Consider the following 22,750-nt stretch of genomic DNA (forward strand, 5'->3'; position numbering starts at 1 on the left):
ATAAGAATCTCAGAGAGTTTCCTGCCTGGGCTGGCTTTGAACCACCATCCTCAGATCTCAGCCTCCTGGGTAGCTAGGATGACAGGCCCGAGCCACCGGCCCCCAGCTGACAGATAGGGTTGATTGTATAAAACTGGAGATGTGGAGAAGGGCCATGGTTCTGAGAACTCCTCCGCCAGTCCTCTTGTGGTGCTCTTCACAGTCAAAGCGTTTTAAGGTGCCAAATGAGGGCTCCAAGGTCCCCAAGGGGTCTCCTGACTCCCCGTCACTCCTCCTTCTCCTGGGCCTCACAGCTGGCCCGCACTGAACCCCGCCCCTAAGACGGGGGCTATTCCTGCGTTAGAAGTACAACTGTGCAGGTAGAGATGGCGATGGCAAATTGCCTTAGGGTCGCCATGGTTGTATTTATTTAGGAAAGTCACTGCCTGCAAATACAGCTTTGCAACTATACAACAGCTACAGGCAAACCCAGACAGGTCACATGGGGTGTTGTGCCTGGGGTCAGCTCTGCTTGCTCAAAGCTGCCCTCTACTAAAGCAGATCTTTCGTTTTTGTTTTGGTTTTATTTTTTTTTTGGTTTTTGTTTTTTTTTGCCAGTCCTGGGCCTTGGACTCAGGGCCTGAGCACTGTCCCTGGCTTCTTTTTGCTCAAGGCTAGCACTCTACCACTTGAGCCACAGCGCCACTTCTGGCCTTTTCTGTATATGTGGTGCTGGGGAATCGAACCCAGGGCTTCATGTATACGAGGCGAGCACTCTACCACTAGGCCATAGTCCCAACCCTAAAGCATATCTTTTTGAAAACGTCTCCCTCCCCTGGCTTTTTCCATCCCAGCTTGGTCCACAGCATAAACACCGCTTTTAGAAATGCCAGCACTAATTGCAGCTGCTTCACTTCAGGAGACAAACGGGTTCCCTCCACCGGCCCGCACTGCCACACACTTGTCAGGATCTTCGCCAGGACCTGGGTACGAAACGCGGCATGGCACCTTGCTCCCCGTGAGAGAGACAGGGCTCTATTCATATTTGAAAACAAACACGCGGAACAATAAAAAAAAAATTCATACACTGTTCCCCTGCAAGAGCCACGGAGTTCTGCTTCAACGTCTGCTCCAGCCGGGGGAGCAGGCCGTGTTCAGGGGGGTCTCCTCAGCCATGCTGTGCCTTTCCTACCCCCCCCCCACGGGCTCCCAGGCAGAGCCGCTCCGCTGCCTCCCTTCCAAGCCGTGAGCAGCCCGCACCCAGCGCCGGCTCTCGGCCGCCGCCCCGGGCAGGCGGGACGCGCCAGCCACACAGCCGCCCGGCTGGGCTCGCCCTCCGTGAGCTCGTGCCAAGCGTTCGCATAAAGAGGAGGGAGACGGCGCTGGCTCGGGAATTGGGGCTTCCTTCAACTTTTTTAAAATGCGCGTCTTCTCTTTGAGTAGTTGCACAAAGGAGTCGCCCTTCAGCGAGGCAGTGCGCGCACGATGCGGATCGACCGTCGCCACCTCCAGCGTCCCACCCGCTCGTTCTTGATTTGGCGGGCTCTGCGGTGGATTCCCGCTTGCATTTCCCCCCTTGTCCTCTTCGTTCTTCCGCCCCTCCCCCCTTCGATCCCGCCCCCCCCCCCGCCCCCTTTGGGTGCACACTTCCTGGTTCTTTATCTTTGCTGAACTCTGACCTCGGCCTTCTAAGGAACGGTGCGATTCGAGTTCCCCCTCGAAGCTAGCACGGCCCGGTCAATCCATTTCTAAACGCTTGCTTCCCACCCAGCGCCATTCCTTACGAGTTCGTAAGCTCCATCCAGCCCCCCCCCCAAGTTAGGGAAGCCATGGCTCCTCCGTCTCTCTGGGCCCGACGGGCTCCGCTTACCACCATTCCTTGCCAAGCCTCATTCGTGGTCACCCATTTCAGGGGCGATTAAGCCTGCGGACCGCTTCCGGAGAGCCTCGGCGTGCGTCGTCTCTCTCTCCAGCTCCACACGGAGTCCGTCTTACAAAGCTGGCTCATTCTGCGCCCCGTTCCGGGGCCCCCGTCTGCTTCCCCCGCCCTCAATGGTGAAGCCGAGGACCGCTCTTCTGCCGAGAGCGGCGGCTGCGGCGGCAGCGTTGGTGGCGCGGGTAGACCCTGCCAGCCCCAGCCTCGGGTGGCATCGTAGCCGCGCCCGGCTTTGGGGTTTGGGTTTTAATTCTTGGCGCCTTCAGCCACGGCAGCGCGGAGTCGTTAGGAGCCGGGGGGACCGCGGGGCCTTCTGCTAACTCACGCCTGTGGGAGTCATGAAAGCTGGGTTGCGCCCGCCCCTCCCCTTGCTCACAGTTGGGGCATCCGTAGTCCCACGTCCTTGGGGAGGCCCCAGGACTACGGTGGGCCGGGCTGGTGGACCCCCGGGCCCTGCCAGACCACCGAGTCAGCGCCTCTGTACCTCGCAGCCGAGCGATCGGAAACGTCGGTGAACTGGTAGATGTGAGGAACTGCGTCTCCCAACCCTTAGCAACTCAGTTTCTCGGCTTAACTACACGTATCTCAAAGCGTTCGGTCCTGCCGTTCTTCCTGCGCTGGAGATAATTGTTAACTGTCGCAACCGTGCTGGCTGGGCTAATGGGTGTGCCACCGTGATAACAGATCTTGGGAGGGCACAGAGGGATGGTTCTGAACAGCAGATCTCATTATAGATAAAGACAGGGTAGGGAGCTGAATGAGGGTTCGCTGGCTTCTAGAATATTCTGGGAGGATATCTATTTCTGGCACTTGTTTTCCTGGCATTTGTTTTCTTCTTCTTCTTCTGAAATGTAAACTGTAACCCGGTGGCCGGCGGGCTCCGCGGGACGGGGCCAATCGCGGGAGCACCGGCACCCCTCGTTGTGATATTGTCTGGCTCGGGGGACACTAGGATCCTAAGGCTAGGGTGAAATCCTGCGGGTGAAGCTGCCGATCTGAAGCCCAGTTCCCCTGAACCCCGGGGCTGCGGGCCGATTGTCCTAATCGGGTGAAGAGCGCCCCCCGGGGTAATTTGTCTTTAAGGGAGGGGGAAAAGCAGACAGCCTTTGCCCGCCCAGCCGTGCTGTGGAGGGGGACTTTCCTCTCCCCAGAGTGCCCCTCCCTCCACGGCCCCGGTCAGCGGGGGGGGGGTTCCCTCCTCTCCCCACTCCCACCGGGCTTCTGTCTGCCCTTCAGCCCACCGCCCCGCCACGCGGGTGTCCTGGACACGCGGGCGGGCGTCCGAACCTCCGTGGCTCGCGTGGCAGTGCTGCCCGTCCGTGCACTGCGCGCCGTTGATGATCCCCGTTCCAGGGCCCTGCGGGTGGCTCCCCCCCCCGCCCGCGCTGCCGTGGGGGCCCCCCGTCCACCCGCTGGTGCCCGCCCTTGTGTTTTCAGGGAGTACTACATCACCATGGTGAAGTGGGCCACCAGCACCAAGGTGGCCGTGACCTGGCTGAACCGGGCGCAGAACGTGTCCATCCTGACCCTCTGCGACGCCACCACGGGCGTCTGCACCAAGGTACGGAGAGGGGGGCCGGGCGGGGGGTGGGGGGCCGGGGCCGGGCAGTCGGCGTTGCCCCTGGCGCCTTCCGTGCTGCGGCCGTGGGAGTTAGGTCCTGGCTGCTGCTGGCGGTTGTGGTCCAGGCCTCCGGGTTTGGTGCCACCTGGTGGACGCACCCGGCACTGCCGCGAGCACAGAGCCGTTGGCTGATGCCCAGAAACCTGGCCCCCATCCGTTTCCACAGCCCCTGGCTCCACCCCCGGGGCCACCTCCCACCCCGTCCGGGACGCTGGGTGACAGTGGGCAAAGGGAACCAACGAAGGGAAGGGAACGAGAGGCGCAGAAACGGGCTGAGTAGCGGGAAAGCCTAAAGAAAGGCCCGGAACCTGGCCGGGAAAGCAGCGGCTGTCACCCCGGCCTCCCCTCGAGGGGTTCACCACCACGGGCGTCCTCCGCGCTGCTGGTCACGCACACGCCCCGCTAATGCGCCTATTTCATTCCAGAAACACGAGGACGAAAGCGAAGCCTGGCTCCACAGACAGGTAACTGCCCACTGGGGGCTGCTGCACCTCACTCGGGGTGGGCGGGCCCTCCCCCCCCCCCGCTCCTCTTACCCCCTGCCCCCCCTCCCCCCATGAGCCCACGCGGGCCCCCAGCTCTAGGATGACAGGCGCGAGCCACTGGCCCCTAGGTCTCAGGAGGCTGAGATCTGAGGATCGAGGTTCAAACCCAGCACGGACAGGAAAGTCCATGAGACTTTGATCCCCAATTAACCACTCCAAACCCCAAAGTAGAGCCGTGGCTCCAAGCGGTCGAGTGCTAGCCTCGAGGAAAAGAGCTCGGGGCGGCACGCGGGTCCCGAGGCCAAACCCACCGCCACCACCAGCAGCAACAACAACAGCAACAAAACAGCCCGCTTAGAACGGGCAAAGGTGTGTCTTCTGCGAGAGCAACGTCTCCCTCTGAAATGCCGTGGGTTCCGTGGGGTCAAGTCGGCAGCCCACAGCCCTCCTGCGTCACGGCTCAGGTGTGCACACACACACACGCACGCGCACGCACTCATGCGCGTGCACACAGCCGTTGTGAGGAGCCACAGCGCACCTGGGAGCCGGGGCTCTGTGGAGTTGGGCTGGGAAGATGAGCAGGTGCGGCCGTGGGCAGGACTGGCGGACGCGTTTCAAGCGGCACAAGAGGACGCTCACCCGGGAAAACAGCCGCGAGTGGGTGGACCGGAACCCTCACCTCGCACTGGGGACACGGGCCACCCCGCTTCCCGCGAGGGCAACCGTGACGTCTGTCCCGGGAGGATCTCGTGCCATTTGAATCACGAGACGCTGTGTCGTTCCGAGCGTGTGGGATGCGCGCGCGTTCGCGCGTGGAAGGCCTTGAACCGGAAACCGTCTTGAGGGGCCGGCTGCTGGGCGTCCACAGATGGAAACTTCTAGGCTGGCGCCTCGGAAAGGCGAGGTTGCCACCGCGACGGCACCTGTCCAGGCCGCAGCTGCCCTGCGGGGTCGGCAGCCTCGTACCCCAGCAGCCCACCACTAGCCCGGGGAGACTGGGGGTGTGGGCGGGGTTTCCCGAGAAGAGTGACCTTTGCTCCAAGCCCGCGGTGTCCCCTCCCGCCCGCGGCGTCCCCTCCCGCCTGCGGCGTCACACCGCTGAGGCCCCGGGCCTGCTCTCCCTCCCCGTCCCGGCGGTGTTAGAAGATGGGGAATTTGCCCCGTGGCTTTTCTTCTTCCCCCCTCATCTCCTCCCCGGGCTTCCCCGGGGGCGGGAGTGCCACGCGCGTGTGCACGGCTCCTTAGCCGCGACTCCAGTTGGCCGTCTTTTAACTGGCTCGCACTATTAAACAAGCGTGGAACGCCCACTCCGCGGCCCCCTCGCCCGGCATCCGCCAGGCCCTGGGTTGGATCCCAGATGCCGCAGAGTTCCCGCGGCGTTAGCTCGTCCGTTGGTGCGTGACGGGGGAACGGGTTTTGAGCGGCGCTTGGTGCTGACGGGGTCCGTTGCCCCCGCAGAACGAGGAGCCGGTGTTCTCCAGGGACGGCCGCAAGTTCTTCTTCATCAGGGCCATCCCGCAGGGGGGCCGGGGGAAGTTCTTCCACATCACCGTGTCCTCCTCCCAGGTAGGCCCGCCCGCCCCTCCACAGCCCCCCCCCCCCCCCCCCGAGCCTCCTGCCCCTGACAGGCCGGGCGGGGGGGGGGGGGGGGGCGTCTCAGAGGCCGCGGGAGGGAGGGCGGGCGCCGGGCCGGCCCCGCTGGCTGACACGGTGTCCGATGTCAGCCCAACAGCAGCAACGACAACATCCAGTCCATCACCTCGGGGGACTGGGACGTGACGCGGATCCTGTCCTACGACGAGAAGAGAAGCAAGATGTGCGTGAGCGCGTCCCGGGCCGGTCCCCAGCCCCCCCGCCCCCCCGCCCCGCCCGACGCCTCCCGTGAACCTCGCCTGTTAGTGGGGGGTGGGGGGGAGGTGGCGCACCGGGCCGCCCCTTCCCATCCGGCCAGGGCGAGGCCGGCGCAGGCCCGTGGGGGGACAGACAGGCTGGGCGGCGGTGTCGTGGGGCTCCGCCGGCCCGGGCGTGGCGCGGGAAGCTTCCCACACATGCTCTTGCCTTCCGCGTCAGAGCCGTCCACGACGCGGGGACGCTCCGTCACGGGCTCCGGGCTGGGGGGCCGGCGGCAGGGGGAGCCGGGCCTCGGCTCCGTGGGCGTCCGGGCCCCGGCCTGCCCCCCCCCCGCCCCGGGGGCCGCGCGGGCTCCGTCTTCCCCGCGGCAGCCAGGCCTGGGGGGCCGGCTTTGTGTCTGGATGCGCGGGAGGTGTTTTCAGACCTCGCCCTCCAGACGGCGGGGGGACTCGCTCATCACCCGTCCCCTCCACCTTCTCGGCAGCTATTTCCTGAGCACGGAGGACCTGCCCCGGAGGCGGCAGCTCTACAGGTCAGCGCCCCCGCCCCGTCGCCCCCCCCCCCCCGTCCCTCCCGCCCCGTCGGAAGCAGGAGGTCCCCCGCCCTGCCTCGTTGATCTCCCCCCCGCTGAGGACCGCTGAGCGGCTGCCTTCCGGTCTTGGCTGGCTTGCTCAGCCGTGAGCGTGGGGAGCGAGCCCCCCCTCATTTCACTCTCAGGAAATGAGGCTCCGGAAGCGGCCCCTGTCGGTTCTGTGGGGATCCCGTCCCGGCCTCGGGCACTGGGGAGACGGGTGAAACCCTTCGCCGGCGCAGAGACCGGCGCTGGGCCCGCGGGGGTGCCGCCCCGCCCCGCCCCGCCCGCCTCGGCTCACGCCCCCCCTCTCCCCCCCTCCCCCCCCCCCCCCCGCCCTCGCAGCGCCGACACGGTGGGCAACTTCAACCGGCAGTGCCTGTCCTGCGACCTGGTGGAGAACTGCACCTACTTCAGCGCCGCCTTCAGCCGCAGCGCCGACTTCTTCCTGCTCACCTGCGAGGGTGAGTGGCCACGCGGGGGGCGGGCACGGGGGCCCCCCCCGCGGGGCGGAGGCCGAGCACCCCCCCCCCCGGGCGACGGTCAGGGCAGCTCCCGCGGGGTCCTCACCGCCGAGTTCCTGGGCCACCTTTCAAAGCCACTACGACCGTTCCAAGGATAACTTCCCAAGCAGATTAACGATGGGGGTGACGCGAAAACGGCCGGGGAGGGGGGCGCGCGCGGGACCCAATCCGTGGACGACGCGTCCCCAACGCGCCATGGCTTCGTCACGCCGATCAGAATGCACGGGGGGGGGGGGGGGCGGGGGGGGCGGTGATCAAAATCAGCCCCAGGAATCGGAACCCGGAGGTGTTCTTGGTTTGTGGCTGGGTTTGTCCTCTTTTTCCTTGTGTGTTCAGCATTCTGCGTTTGGGAGGCTGAGAGAGGGCGCAGAAATGGAGAGAGAAAGGGGGGAACGAGTGCCGCCGTGATCGTCTCCGGACACCGTGGCGGACGCGCTACGTCGTAGCTCCTGCCGGGTGGGGAAGGGCTACACGGTCACGGTCCAGAAAGAAATGAGCGCGGTCCCTCGCGGCTGGGACGTCTGTGCTGCCAGCCACGGACGGACAGACGGATGGACGGACGGCGGCCACCGCCGTTCGAGCGGCGGTCTGTGACCACCTTGGAGCCGTGGCATCTGGCGTCCTGAAAAGCTGCAGGACTGGAAAACGCCACCGCTCACCGTGGGGGGGGGGGGGGGGGCACGCCCGGCCCCCCCGTGCTCCTCCACAGGGGGACGGGATGCCGCCCAAGAAGTCCAGCCGCCCCATCTACCAGCGACCCTTCCGTTCGTCCCGGGGTGTCCCGGGAGGCTGGGCGGGGGAGGAAAGAACGCCAGGTCTCCCAGAGCCTGCGAGAAGCCCAGCAGAGCACTCTGCACCAAGCACCCCGCTTCAGGGAGCATCACCAGCCCTCAGCTCCTTTCCACATGAACAGAGCAGCTGCGCTCCGGGCTGGGGACACTTTCCTTCCCGTTTGGAGACACCTGCAGTGGATGGACGGCCGGAGCTCGCCCCGACCCCCACGCCCGTCACCGGGGGACACCCGGAGCTCGCCCCGACCCCCACGCCCGCCATGGGGGGACACCCGGAGCTCGCCCCGACCCCCACGCCCGTCAGGGCCGGGCTCCTCGCCCGAGGGTGCGGGGGTTAGGGCGCTGATCTCGGATAGAAAGCTGAAGCCCTCTAACCCGGAGATCAGGGGGCACCGGGCCCGCCTTCTCTCACCAGCCTTGTCGCCGCACCGCCCCCACCCCCTGTATTGGGGTCCTGGGCCACGGCCAGTCATCCAGCGACGTGCGAAGAGAGCAGCCCAGGTGGCACTGTGTGGGCATGAAGACGGTTGATTGGCTCTGAAGCGTGGTGTTTCCCTAGGACCACTTTGGTAAATGCAAAGCGTGCAAATGGCAGCTGAGGAGAAAAGCTGTACGTCGGCTTTCTACTCAGCTCCGACGCTCATGAAATGCACAGTAGCCCGCAGTCATGCTGCTGTGGAAAGCCAGTGGGGGGCCCGGAACCGGGGCTCGCCCTTGGCATCCTCGCTACTCGGGAGGCTGAGGCCCCAGGATCACAAACTGAAGCCCACCAGGGTAAGGAAGTCTGTGAGACGCCTATCTCCAGATAACCAACGAAACGCTGGACGCGGAGCTGTGGCTCAAGTGGTGGGGCACTCTCCTTGAATATAAAAAGTCAGGGATCGCACCCAGGTCCTGAGTTCAAGCCCTAGGACTGGTACAAAAGAAAAACAAAAAACCCTCTTACTGGGGTAAATACCTTGAGGTTCCTTACTGCTTTTGCTGCCCCTACAAACTGCTGATTCCTTCCTCCCTGTCGGCGGCTTGCACCCCATGGAGACGGCCTTGCAGATCCGCCTCCTGGTGACTTCTGTGTGGAGTCACCTCCCCGGCCTCCCCTTCTAGGCACAAGGCCCCCCCGCCAAGGCGTCGAGACCCCCTCTTGCCCACACTGACCCACCAGCCATAGGACACGGCTGTAACAAAGTCGCAGACCCCGGGCAGAGTCCAGGGCTGGAATTCCTGCCGCCTCTCCCCTGCCTTTCCCTCAGGCCCTCCCACGGCAGGGACCAGTGGGGGGCACAGGAGGGCAAAGCCCGTGTCGGTCGCGGGCTGCCTGGCTGGGCGGTGGCCGCTGATTACCACTTAGGAGTTGTTGGATTTCTAGGTCTCACAGCGTTTTAAGAGACGCTCCAAATCCACGTGTTATACAAAAACCTGATTTCTAAATGTTGCTGGCCAATTAAAACACAAAGCTGGGTGTGGAGGCCTGTGCCCATCAGCCTAACAGCTCCGGAAGCCAAAAGTAAGAGCATCGTGTTCCAGGCAATGACCCAGACAGCGAGCTTATTAACACCTTCTCCGAAAGACGGCCTGCAGAGGAAAGGCTGGCGCGGTAGCCCGCGTGTCTGTGTGATTGTCTAGGGAGCAGAAGACCCTGAGTTCCAGCCACACAGGCCCCGGTCCGCTCCGCCCTCGTCGGTGCGGTCCGGGAAGAAGAAATGGCAGCCGCCTGCCCCGGGGGCTCTGGGCGGCTTTCCCGGGGGCTCGCTGTGAGCGCGCGCTTCCTACACCAGAGGGCGCTGCGGCCCTGCGCGTGTGCGCGGCCCGGCCCGGGAGCCCGGCTGGGAGGCTGCTTCCCAGGAGGAAGGAGATGGGGCGGGGCCGCCCTCCCTCCAGGAGCCCCTCACATTGCACGTGAACTTGGAGCCCCTGAAATTTCCCACAAGTCTGTGCTCTCCCCGGGCGGGGTGGGACGCTGGTGATGACGAGGATCTGACTTTGGTGTTATGGAGGAGGAGGAGCAGGAGGAGGAGGGGGGGGGAGGAAGAGGGGGAGGGGGAGGAGGAGGAGGAGGGGGAGGAGGGGGAGGAGGAGGGGGAGGGGGAGGAGGAGGAGGGGGAGGAGGAGGAGGAGCAGGAGGAGGAGGAGGAGCAGGAGGAGGAGGGGGGGAGGAAGAGGGGGAGGGGGAGGAGGAGAAGGAGGAGGGGGGAGGGGAGGAGGAGGAGGGGGGAGGGGGAGGAGGAGGAGGGGAGGAGGAGGAGGAGCAGGAGGAGGAGGAGGAGCAGGAGGAGGAGGGGGGAGGAAGAGGGGGAGGTGGAGGGGGAGGAGGAGGAGGAGGGGGGGGAGGGGGAGGAGGAGGAGGGGGAGGAGGAGGAGGGGGAGGAGGAGGAGGAGCAGGAGGACGAGGAGGAGGGGGAGGGGGAGGAAGAGGAGGACGAGGAGGAGGAGGGTGATGATGATGTTGCTGGAGGGAGCTGAAAGCTGTAAGGAGAGGGGGCCCCGCCTCTGTCGTGGCCTCCTGGCCCCCGCCATTGTGGGCCAGCGCGTGTCTGGGTTGCTTTAAGCCACATGGGGTAGCGAGAGCTCAGAGGTGCTGTCGTCCAGGGGCAGGCTCCCCAGAGCCGACGCGGGGCGTGCTGGGAAGGACCCGGGCAGCGGGGAGCACCGGGAGCCGGGCACCCCGAGCCGGCCCTGACTTTGTGAGCCGGGCGGAGCCAGGCCGCCGCTGCCCGCCCCCCCCCCCGCGCTCCCCCAAGTCCCAGCGGGGGGGGACTCCGCCCACCCAGGCCCCTCCCTCCACCGGGCACCCCGCAAGTGTCAGAGAACGCCGCGGCACGTCCCTTCCGTGCGGATGAGTCCCCGCCGCTCGCTGCCATGGCGACAATGGAGAGGAAAGTGGGGTTCGCAGCAGAAAACCATACAAGTGTGCGTTTAAGGGAGGCGCCGGGGGCCCGTGCAGCCCCATCCGTGTGCAACAGGGACGCGCGTGCACAGCCTGACACGCACAAGCCACGGCACGCCTGTGCGTCACGCGCGCTTACCAGTTCCCCGTCCATACTCTCATGCGCACGCACGTGCACGCGCACACGTCTTTCCATGCACGCGCGCGCGCTTCTGATCACAGGCACACGCACCTCCACGCGTTTGTGCGCTCGCCTGTGTCGCACACGGACGCACGCCTGTGCACTCTCAATGCACGTGAAAACGCAGTGAAGCAGCTTCGAGGGCCGCTGTTTGCTCGTTTGTTTGTAAAGCACTGTGCAGGGGACTCGGGGTTCCCCTTGCGAGGCCCACGGGCCCGTCCCTCGTCCCTCGGGTGCGATGGCCGCGGGCCCAGGGGGCGGCAAGACTTGTCCAAGAGAACATGGACCGTGGGGAAGGTGGAAGGCAGGAAGATGGTCAGGGGCTCGCTCCACCTAGAGGGAGTCAACAGGGAAGGGAGGGGGAGGGGAGGGGAGGGAGTCAGGAGGGAGGGGAGGGGGAGGGGAGGGACTGACCGTTACAGAAAGCCAGGCCCGGGGGCCATTCGGGGCGGGTTGGCCTCTGTGGTGTGCGGCCTGCTTCTGGCTGGTGTAACCTGCCCCTTTGAAAGCAAACCCGCCCGGGTGACTCAGTGGTGGTGGACGGAACCCCGTCTCTTCTGAATCCAGATGGGGACCGTCCTTCTCCAGACGCGGAGGGGGGCACGGCTCCCGAGGCTTTGGGATTCTCACGCGGTGACCCCTGTGCGGCGGGCAAGACCTTGTGAGATTTCTAAAACAACAGGCCAGCCTGTGAGAAGGCGGCGGGAAAGCTGGGGGCGGGAGAGAGCAGCACGCGGGGTCGGTCAGCCGTTCAGAATGCCGTACACACCGACCGACCCACCTGAACCCCTCACAAAGCGAAGAGAAGCCGCAAGCAAGCGTGAGTTGTCTAGACAGCTGTGTTTGTAAAAACAAACAACCACAATGAGATTCAGCACAACAACGGCTATCATCGGTACGGATGACACCATTCAGGAGCACAGGAGAAAACACCTACCCGAGTATGACAAAGCAATAGCTTCCCACCTAGCGCAAGGATGAGCGGCAACCCATTATGCCACTTACAGGGTGCCAAGAATAGACACCCAGGCCGTGCAAACCACGTCACCTTGAGAGACGAGGCTACGTTGTGCTAGAGCTGGCATGTCTTCCTCTTGGCAACTGTTCAAGGGCGTGCGACGGCGTCGTTCACAATCGCCCTCACGTTGTACAGTACCCTGAAACAGCATTCCTCTTCCGTGTCCCCTCCCCAGCCTCCTCTCCCGGCCCTCTCCCCGCCTTCTCCCTGACCCGACCCTCCCCAGCCGACAACGGGGGGCTCCCTGTCTCGAGGTGGGATCCATGCCCTCGGTGTTCGCTTCCTTTCCTGACTGAGATAGAGCTTCCCAAACGTTTATGCTCGGGCTGGTCTCAAACCGTCATCCCCTGATCTCTCCCTCCCAAGCGGCCGGGGCTACGGGCTAAAAACCGCGGTGTCCGGCTCCGTGTTTTCTTTTTTAATAACTAGGGCAAGCATAACTTAGGGTTTAGTCGAGGGGGACACGCACTGGTGGCTCACGCCTGTCAGCCTAGCTACTCGGGAGGCTGGGATCTGAGGATCACGGTTAGAAGCCTGCCCGGGCAGGAAAGTCCGTGGGACTTTTATCTCCAGTTAACCACCAGAGGCCAAAGTAGAGCTGCTGCTCCAAGCTATAGAGCACCATCCTTAAGCGAAAAAGCTCAGAGATGGGCTGGGGATGTGGCCTAGTGGCAAGAGTGCTTGCCTCGTATACATGAGGCCCTGGGTTCAATTCCCAGCACCACATATATGGAAAATGGCCAGAAGTGGCGCTGTGGCTCAAGTGGCAGAGTGCTAGCCTTGAGCTGGAAGAAGCCAGGGACGGTGCTCAGGCCCTGAGTCCAAGGCCCAGGACTGGCAAAAAAAAAAGCTCAGAGACGGTGCCCAGACCCAGGACCGGCACCAAGGGGGAAAAAAGAAGGAAAGATTTGGCAAAGCCTGCAGATGAATGTGCAAGTATTTTATGTTATTCTTGTTTTGTTCTGTTTAACATGCCCGCTTTGCGTGTTGCTTTAAGACGTTCTAGAAGTGTTTTTGGTTAGTTCTAGGAGGTGGAGATAAAAATTAGTCTCTTAGTTATTACTTCATGCCTTCCCTTAATACGTGAGTGTTTGGAAGCACTGCGGTGGTGAGTGGAAGGGGAGGAGATTAGTCCACGCTCCGCAGCTCCTGCATCGCAGGGGTGAGGCGGCAGACGGAAGCCTCTCCAGCCCCGTCTTCTCATCTGTAAAATAGAGTTAGCAGCGTCTATGCTGCAGACCTGCTGTGCAGATTGGATGAGGAATTATTCATGGGAAACATCTAGCGGAGTGTGTTTTACATAGTAGGCGCTAAATAAATAATAATTGCTTACATTATTCATAAGAACGTGCGCGTACGCTCTGTTTGCACATGTACTCACCCTCGAGTGTGCAGAGGAGATAGATGGGGGCCCTTACTTACACCTCAGTCTCCACCCTGCGCTCGCACACAGCCCTCCCCACCCCCTCCCCCCCCCCCCCGGGACAGATCCACCAGCCTCGAGACGCCTAGCCATCCTCCACCGCGGACACCTCCAGCCCGGGCTCCACTCGCTGTCTCTCCGGAGTTCGCGCACGGGCGCTCAGGCTGCTGCTCCTTCCTGGGTAGGGGGAACCGGGATTCGCGAACCCAAGTACAGGCGGCCCCGGCATAATTGGATTTCTGGTGGATGACAAGGAACTCTTAATGGCGTGTCCCGAGTACCGTAAGGGCGTGTTTGTAGTAAGAAAACGTATAAGGCTCCTCGACGATTCTCATGTAACCCAGCATCCTGCATGCCTTCTGTGGACCCCCGTCTCTGGATATGGGGGACCCCCGTCTCTGGATATGGGGGACCCCCGTCTCTGGATATGGGGGACCCCCGTCTCTGGATATGGGGGACCCCCGTCTCTGGATATGGGGGGGTCCCCGTGTCTCTGGCTATGCAGAGACGGACCACAGTAGGAGGGAAGAGGAGCGGTGGGGATAACAACGAGTTCAGCCGCTGTGGAAAGCAGTATGGAGGCACGGGGTCACGGGGCGCGCGCACCGGATGGGGTTTTACTCTGCCGCGAAGGAGGACAGCAGCGTGCCGCTCGCAGGGGAGTCGCGAACGTGGAGATGGTGCTGCGGATCGCAACGAGCCGCACTCGGGAAGGCGGGCGCGGCGTGCTCCCTCTGGCATGTGGAACCTGGGTTTTTGGAAAGCCGTGGAAGTGGGGGAGCAGGGGGAAGAGGCAGGGGGATCGGAGGAAGAAGGGGGGGATAAGAGAGGGACTTCTCGGGGGGGCCTCAGGGATGCGAACTCGCAGACGGTGCGTGTCCTGCGGCTCCGGGGCCGCTTCCTGCCGCGTGCGGCCCCGAGCACCGGGTTCTGACGGCCTGAGGGGGAGGGAAGCCGGGGGAGGGTGGGGAGACCAGTCCACGGTCACGGGCCGGGTGCTCATGCAGATCGGGTGGCGGGAGGCTGGTGAGCGGAGACGCGAGCGAAGAGAGAGACTGGGGTCAGAGAGAGCAGCAGGCCCGGGGCAGCCGGCTGCCCCTCCCCCTCCCTCCCCCCCCCCCCCCCCCCCGGCTGGGACGGAGCTCAGCCACAGCGGCCAGCACCCAGCCCTGGGACAGGAGCAGTAAGGCCGCAGCCCCAAGGACAGCGTCTGCGGCCTCGAAGCCTTGCGCTGGGTTCCTGGGGGGGGGGGGGGGGGTGCCGGGGACCCAATGAGCCACCAGCACCCCCCACCAGGGCCATCTGTGCGTCCGGGGCTCAGCCCCGCGCACTCTGCCGGTCCCCACTTCCCACCTGCACTGACCGCCTCCCTTTTGTCTCTCTGCCCACCCCCCCCCCCCACTCCAGGTCCGGGCGTACCCCGAGTGACTGTGCACAACACCACGGATAAGAAAAGTAAGTGCCGCTTCTCCTAAGTCTTGCCACACCGTGGGACGAGGGGAGCAGAAAGCCACAACGCGACCCACGCCTCCTAATCAGAGGCCCGGAGACGCGGGTCCTGCGCACAGACGCACAGGCCGAGGGTGTAGACCCCGGGCGGGGCGAGGGCCGGTCGGAACCGTCCTAGTGAGCCGGTCTGGCCGGAGGCCCGCGGAGACTGGGGGACGGAGTGACTGAAATGCGTCAGCACCTTAGGACGTGCGGCTGGGCATCGCAGCTCAGGAAGGAGAGCGCTTGCCAAGCATGGTGGGAAAGACACCGAGTTCAAATCCCAGCACTGGGAAAAAAAATGACTTCCTGCTATTTGTGAAAAACGTTCCCCTTCTTAAAAGAAAACACTGGTCCGTGCTTGTAGCCCGAGGTACTCAAGAGGCTGAGGTCCCCGGATAGTGGTTCAAAGCCGGCCCAGCCAGGCAGGAGAGCTTGTGAGACTCTTATCCCCAGAAAGTACCAGGAAAAAAAGCCAGAAGTAGCACTGTGGCCCACGTGGCAGAGCTCTAGCTAAAAAGCTCAGGGACAGCACCCAGACCCTGAGCTCAATCCCCAGCACACACGCGCGTGCGCAAACACACACACACACACACACACACACCACCTCAAAGAAGTCAGCGTCCTGGCTTCCCCGAAGTTTCCAAGAGGCCATGCCGGGGGGGGGGGGGGGGGCACAGGACAGGCAGGTGTTCCTGCTACCGCCTGTGATATGCAGTTATTCCCAGTCCTTCTTTGTGAGTCTACGGCCTATTTCACAAACACCACAAAGCTGGGCTGGGAACACGGCCTAGCGGTAGAGTGCTTGCCTCGTATACATGAAGCCCTGGGTTCGATTCCCCAGCACCACATATACAGAAAACGGCCAGAAGTGGTGCTGTGGCTCAAGTGGTAGAGTGCTCGCCTTCAGCAAAAAGAAGCCAGGGACAGTGCTCAGGCCCTGAGTTCAAGGCCCAGGACTGGCAGGAAAAAAACAACCCACAAACCTGTCTCTAGGCTTCTGAACGTGACACACGGCTCCTCTGACAAAACCCGCGCGCGTAGACACTCCTCCCCGCCCCGTGGGGAGGCGCTCCTGCGACCTTGTCGGGGGACCGAGGCCTCGGCGCCGTCTCCAGCCGTGGCGCCCCGCGGTGTCTAGCCCACGAGACTGAGGAAAGCCGCCCCTCCGAGCCACCGGCCTGAGATGAACACGCAGACTCGTCTGCCGTCCGGCCCACGGAAGGCCGAGGCAGGCGGATCGAGAGTTCAAGGCCAGCCGGGTCCACGTAGGAAGACCTCGATTCCAAAGAGAAGGAAGGACAGACGCCCGCCAGGGAACGACGCCCGGCCCCTCGGGGGAGACGCCGCCTGCCGCCCCTGGCCCCTCGTCCTAGCCTGTGAGGAAGGAAGGCCTGGCGGGGGGGGGGGGGGGGGAGATGCCGCCCGCCGCCCCTGGCATCTCTCACAGGGCACAGCGATGGCATCAAAGCTTCCCACAGCGGGGGGGGGGGGGCCCCTGCGCCCCTCGGGGCAGTCGGCAGAACGGGCCCAGGGCGGCACCGCCTTCAGGCCCGGGGGGGAGGGGGGTTCAGATCAGTTGCATTCTTTCACGGTTGAAGGAGCTGCTGGAAGCTGCTAGAAAAAAAAAAAAAATCCAGGAGAGCACAAAGCACACGGTGAAGCCGAGCAGCCTGCGGAAGCCTCCTCCCTCGGCCCGCAGCTCTGCACCGAGCACCCGGCACTGCCCAGAGCTCAGCACTGCCCGCTACTCAGCACCGCCCGGGCCCAGCAGGACCCCGCACACTTCGCAGCTCACGGACCGTGAACGCCCACCAACACCTGGGTGGAGGCGTCATGGCTGGGTTACCCAGCACAAACACGGGAAGCAAGGTGTGGATCAGTTGGTAGAACGCCAACCTTGAGTGGGAAAACCTACGGGAGATCATCAGGCCCTGAGTTCAAGCCCCGGGACACCTTCGGACTGTGTGTGCTGGGCCACGCAACATGAATGAATTCAGCGTTCACACTCAGCTCCTTGCCGGGATATCTCCTGGTGTATACAAATATGCCCGAATCTGAAGAAACAGAACCAGAAGCTGGAGCACCCGGGGCCTCCGTCACCGCCACTCAGAACGTGCTGGAAGCCAGCGCTTCTGACCTGCCCCCCGCGGGGAGGACAGGAGGGCTGCCGTCGGCGGGTGGAGGCCACTGCCGACCACACTGTGGGGTCCCTGGCGTGGCGGCTGAGCGGCCTGCGTCGCGTCGCGATGGGGAGAGATGCCGCCGGAGTCCCGGGCGTCAGGTGCCGGGGGGGTCTGTCTCCCTCCAGCCCCACGGCGCGCGTGGGAATTACTGTTGCAGAAGGCATTATCGGTGCCAGTTCTCCACTCCCCACCCCAGAGCGACCTGGGAATCGTGACATCTGCGCCTCGGAAAGTCTTCTGTACAAACAGAGCCTGTGGGGCGTTCGCAGATGTGACGCTGAATTATTTACAAGATGTTTCCTTAAGAATGCGATTCCGGTTGGAGCCGGGCCTCCCCACCGGCTGCCAGGGCGCTCGGACAACTCGGGGATGGCGTGGAAGATCAGCAACGCCACCGTGGGGCCGCGGCTGGTTCAACCTCGGCGTGGGAAGGAGCCTGGCTCGGACACCGCGGGGGCGTCCGGATCACGATGTGGCTTTCAGAGCGGCCCTGCCTCCTCTGGGGGGGGGGGGGGGGAACAGCTGGCTTCCATGGCTAGAGGGGCCCAGAGGCAAATCCTCAGGACACACCGCCCCTGGATGCAGGACACGGACGCGTCCTCGAGACACACCGCCCCTGGATGCAGGACACGGACGCGTCCTCGAGACACACCGCCCCTGGATGCAGGACACGGACGCGTCCTCGAGACACACCGCCCCTGGATGCAGGACACGGACGCGTCCTCGAGACACACCGCCCCTGGATGCAGGACACGGACGCGTCCTCGAGACACACCGCCCCCGGATGCAGGACACGGACGCGTCCTCGAGACACACCGGCCCCAAGGCAGGACAGTGTCCTCATGGCGTCCTGCAGGTCAGGAAGATGGAGAGGCCACAGCATTACACCACTGCGTACCGCGCGTGGCTGGGGGGTGGAGCCGCCGACTGCGCGGGGAGGAGGCCGTGGCCGGGGCCGGGAGCGCGGCAGTCAGGGAGGGCGCCAGCCTGCTGGACGGTGAACACCGCGGTACGGCGGTCCCCGGGGCGGAGCCAGTGAGAGGGAAGAAGGAGCGAGAGCCCCTCCCTGCAGCCCAGGGACGGGGGTGACCCCGTGACACGGCTGAGAGTTTTCTACAGGCCACAGTTTTGTCACCGCATCAATTCCTTCGTTAACTACTCGCATGGGCTGTATTTCCAGCCTCTGCCAACACCTCCATTTCAAAACGCGGCCGTCACGTCCCCCTCTGGAATCGAATGCCGTGGCCGATCGCTTCCCCTCATCCGCCACTTTGGACGTGTTTGACGGTCGCTGCCGTGGGCCCTTTCGGAGCAGGTTCGCCGTGCACCCTTTGCTTCCGTGTCCTTCTCAAGCGGCTGCCGGCTCTGCACCCGCGGCCCTGAGCTCTCGTGTCGCTCCGAGGCCCGGGACCGGCTCCACCAGCCCGTCAGCCCGTCTGCGGGCCACACGAGGCGTGCACGGCCCCGGGACCGGCGGAAGCCATCTGCCGGGGGGACGGGGATGAGCCAGGGGCAGGAGGCCCCGGGGCGTGGGCCGGAAGGGCCCGGGCCCCACGCAGGAGACGCACAGGGCAGCAGGAGGTGCGGGGCAGAGGCCCAGCCCCGCGGAACCGCTGCTCACGGAAGCCGAGCGAGGCGAGGCCCCCACCCCACCCCCGGCCCCTCCGGGTGAGCTGCCCCGCGGGCGTCCGCTGGGCGCCGGTCACCAGTCTTCCAAAGTGTGGCGTGATTGGTGCTGGCGATTCCCCGGGCCCCTGGAGCCGTCTGGCGGCCCGGGGGGGGGGGGGGCGGGGGGGGCGCCTGGGGAGGGCCGGGCCTCGGAGCGGGGCTCTGTCCCCGTGGGCTGGCCGTGTCCAGATCTGATAATAGCTAATTCCGCCAAATATTAGAGGGGCTCACATTTAATTAAGGAGTGGCCATGTGCACGCGCCCGACTGGAGGTCCCCGCTGCCCCCGAGTCAAAGGCAGGGTCCTCCGGGAAACGCCAAGTCCTCCTCCTCATCTCTGCCGCCCTCCTGCTCTCTTTGAATGCAATTACGGGAACAAATAAAATGGCTTAACTCGGCTCCCCGTGAGACCACCAGCTCTCTGCTGATAAAGCGGGTTGTGTGGGCAATCATTAAATGAGAAATCTAATATTTAACTAAATTTAATAGTCTCCTGCTTTGGCGCTTGTCTGCCAACGGTGGGATTTCAATAGACGGGAGGGAGCTATTCAGATGGAGCCCACGCCCCGAGCAAGCGATTAGAGCGTCCCGCGCCCCACACCACGCCAGAACACCCCCGTCCGGGCATTGGCGATGGGTGTTAGGCGGCAAGGCGGTATCTGCGGTAGCTCTGGGCAGGCCTGGCGCCACCCACCCACGGGGTCTCGGCCGCCCGGTGCTCGCACGCTCTGAACGCTCTCCTGCCCGCTGACCGTCCCCTGCCCTGAGGCCAGAGCCAGGAGCGCAGCTGAGAGCACCGGGAGGACCTGAGGGGCGTCCCCTAGCTCACCTTGAAACCCAGCCGTCCAAATCCGCCCTGCTGCCGGGCCCCTGCTCCCTTCCCGTCCTCACGGGCCCCAGGGCAGGGCTGGCTGGCTGTGTGAGTCCCCAGTCCCCGTTTGCATCTCTCAGATCCTTTACCCTCCCCCGCCCCGCACTGTTCACCTGGCTGAGGGGCGAAGGTCGCACAGCCTCCCAAGGTCACAGCGGACCTGCAGCCAGCGGTAGCCCAGAGACGGCTGTCCTCGTAAGAGCCAGACACGGGGCCCGCACAGGGAGCTTCAGTCTGGGCACGCCAATGAACTGGCGACTAGCCCTGGTATTCACTTCGTATCAACGTGCACACGCGCACACGCACACATATGTATATATACAGGTGCACGCACACACATACACATGTGTACATACACGTGCACACAAACACATGTATGTATACATACAGGTACATGCACATACTTATATACATGTATATGTATATACGTGCGCGCACATGCACACATATACATATATGTATATATACATGTGCATGCACACGCGCGCGCGCGCACATATCACTAGTCCTTCAAGCCCTAGAAACCCCAGTAGAGCTTTGGTAGACACCGGCTTTGGTCCTTGCTGGTTTGCTTTACACCTAAGGTGGGTAACCAGCGGTCAGTGTCTTCAGCACCTGCCACTCCGGAAACCTCTGAGAGCCTTGGGCTTTCAGAATCACCCAGGATGTCTCGGGTCTGTTGAGTTCCTTCAAGACTTTCTTCGAGGCAAGAGGGCTATGTGGAGAGCAGGAGAAACATTCAGGTAGAGATCTAGCCTCAGCCCCTAAAAATTGCCGCATTTCTGCAGCACTGCTGGATTCTAATAAACAGATCTGCTGCACTCTGGTGGCTCACGCGCGTAATCCTCTCAGGAGGCTGAGATGTGAGGATTGCAGTTCAAAGCCAGCCTGGGCAGGAAAGTCCAGACTCTTATCTTCACGTAACCACCAGAAAACCAGAAGTGGTGCTGTGGCTCAGGTGGCAGAGTGCTAGCCTTCAACAAAAAAGAAGCCAGGGGGCTGGGGATATAGCCTAGTGGCAAGAGTGCCTGCCTCGGATACACGAGGCCCTAGGTTCGATTCCCCAGCACCACATATACAGAAAACGGCCAGAAGCGGCGCTGTGGCTCAGGTGGCAGAGTGCTAGCCTTGAGCGGGAAGAAGCCAGGGACAGTGCTCAGGCCCTGAGTCCAAGGCCCAGGACTGGCCAAAAAAAAAAAAAAAAAAAAAAAGAAGCCAGGGACAGTGCTCAGGCCCTGAGTCCAAGCCCCAGGACTGGAAAAAAAAAATTGTAGTCATTGAATAAAGTGAGTTTATGAGGTGACTTGCTCCCAATGGGAGAAAGTCAGGATGGAGTTGTGTGTGAGCTGGTACAAGGTAAAGCAGGAAGACTCACAGCGAAGACCCCAGTGCAGAATCGCCCCGGGGCCCCTGACACGGGGGAGCACACCAGTCCACCATGTGTAAAGTGTGGCTGGACTGCCCATGGAAACAGTCACCAAGTGAGAATCTCCAGCCTGTGCTTAAGATTTATTTTAAAGAAATGTAAGTCCATTTGCATGGAGTCATTTCATGAAGATAATCACACAGGGTCCCCTCCCCTCCTCTCTTCATTGCCTGATTACTGCGACCATGCTACTAAATTTGTCCTCACAGACACATAATGCCGGTCTTCCTAAGACCGACAGTCCCGCGATGCGTCCTTCCCAAAGCCCACCGGTGCCCGTGGGAAGGAAGGAGCAGAGGGCGCAGAGTGGCCCGAGGGCGTGGGGAGGGAGAGCTCTGCGGTCGTGGCGGGAGCCCGGGCGCCCTCCAGGTCACGCGAGCGAGCCGCTGGCCGGCCGCGTCTCCCGCCCCGTGCCGCGACAATGACCGAGATCGCCCAGGGCGGGCGCGGGGCCCTGCGGAGGCACTCAAGGGCCAGAGAGCTCAACAGGCTGCTGTCTCCTCCCTTCCAGAGCTCTTCGACCTGGAAACCAATGAGCACGTCCAGAAGGCCATCAGTGACCGGCAGATGCCCAAGATCGAGTACAAGAAAATCGAGGTCGACGATTACAGTGAGTGCTCCCGTGCTCCCCACTCGGGGGAACAGCGCGGCCTCCGCCCCTGCCTCGGGCTGCTGAGCGCGGGAGGCCCAGCCCCGGGCCGAGCTGCCCTGCCTGGCTTCCCCCCCCCCCGGCCGAGCTACCCTGCCGGCCTCCATCCCATCTCCAGCCCGGGTCCAGCCTCCCTCCTTAGATGCTGACAGTGACCCCTGCCACCCTCACCCTGTGCCTCCCTCCTCGCCACCAGCCACGCAGGGGTGGGGGGTCCCCGCGAGGCACGGAAGACCCCAGGGCTGGAAAAGGCCGGAAGCTCCCCTGGGCAGAGCTCTCACCTCTCTCCACGGCTAGTGCAACCCGGCCAGCCCTGGACGCCTCCTGCCTTCCGGGCCTCTGTGCCCCCCTAGCTCGGGAGGGGGGTCTGTTGAGGGGCCAGAGTTGCCCCAAGTCCTTCGTTCACCGGCAGCACCTTGAGTCCCTGCTGGAGGGGAGGCGGCCGGGCCGGGCCGGGCAGTGCTCTGTTCTGTGCGGGGTCAAGGGCTTGTCGCCGGGGTTGCCGGGCCCTGAAACGTTTGTGCTCCGCTTAGCGAACACGCAGACCCCTCGCAGGCCAGGGGGTCTCAAGGCGGGAACCAAGCTCACCCCGATAAGACAGCAGCCCGGCCAACAGGGCTCAGGAATGGACTCACTTGGAGCCGCAAGCGAGGGGCGCGATGTTCAGAGAGGGGGCGGGGCGGACCCGTCCACGGGAACGTGGAAGGGTCAGGGCGTGGACGGCAGGTCAGAGCACAGCCCAGAGGAGGGCAAGGAGGAGCAACTTCAGGGAGGCCCCCCACCCCGAGCACACGGGGGCTCCCCTCTCCTCCAGAGGTGCAGGAGAGCCTCCCGCTGGGCACCTGGGCTTCCGGGCCCTGCGTCCCGTGGCACCAAGCCACAGCACGCCGCACTCAGCTGAAGTCTGGTCATCTCCCGGTGGACCTCCCCCCCCCCACCCCACCCCGCCGGGGCCTCCCCCTAGGGCGCTCATGGCTTTCCGGGCCAGCGGGCGTGGGCACCGCGTGCGGTGCCCCCCCCCGGAGCAGCCGCCCTGACCCCGCTGCCTTCCCTCTCTTCCCAGGCCTGCCCATGCAGATCCTGAAGCCGGCCACCTTCACGGACACCACCCACTACCCGCTGCTCCTGGTGGTGTAAGTACCGCCCGGCTTCTCGGGGACCCGGGCCCCAGAGACGGCGAGACGAGCGAGCAGCGAGCC

At 63.8% G+C, this 22,750-nt stretch overlaps 1 protein-coding gene across 1 annotated transcript in view; it reads left to right on the forward strand.

Moving 5' to 3' along the window:
* Dpp6 (dipeptidyl peptidase like 6) overlaps positions 1-22,750 on the forward strand; it is a 318,595-nt gene that overhangs the window by 287,639 nt on the left and 8,206 nt on the right. The window contains 9 exon segments of the mRNA XM_048340519.1: positions 3,353-3,476; positions 3,962-4,000; positions 5,480-5,587; positions 5,746-5,837; positions 6,357-6,404; positions 6,789-6,907; positions 14,672-14,719; positions 21,414-21,512; positions 22,615-22,684. Coding sequence (XP_048196476.1) covers positions 3,353-3,476; positions 3,962-4,000; positions 5,480-5,587; positions 5,746-5,837; positions 6,357-6,404; positions 6,789-6,907; positions 14,672-14,719; positions 21,414-21,512; positions 22,615-22,684 — 747 coding nt within the window.

The sequence above is a fragment of the Perognathus longimembris genome, chromosome 2 (assembly GCF_023159225.1).
Source record: "Perognathus longimembris pacificus isolate PPM17 chromosome 2, ASM2315922v1, whole genome shotgun sequence".
Taxonomy (NCBI): Eukaryota; Metazoa; Chordata; class Mammalia; order Rodentia; family Heteromyidae; genus Perognathus; species Perognathus longimembris.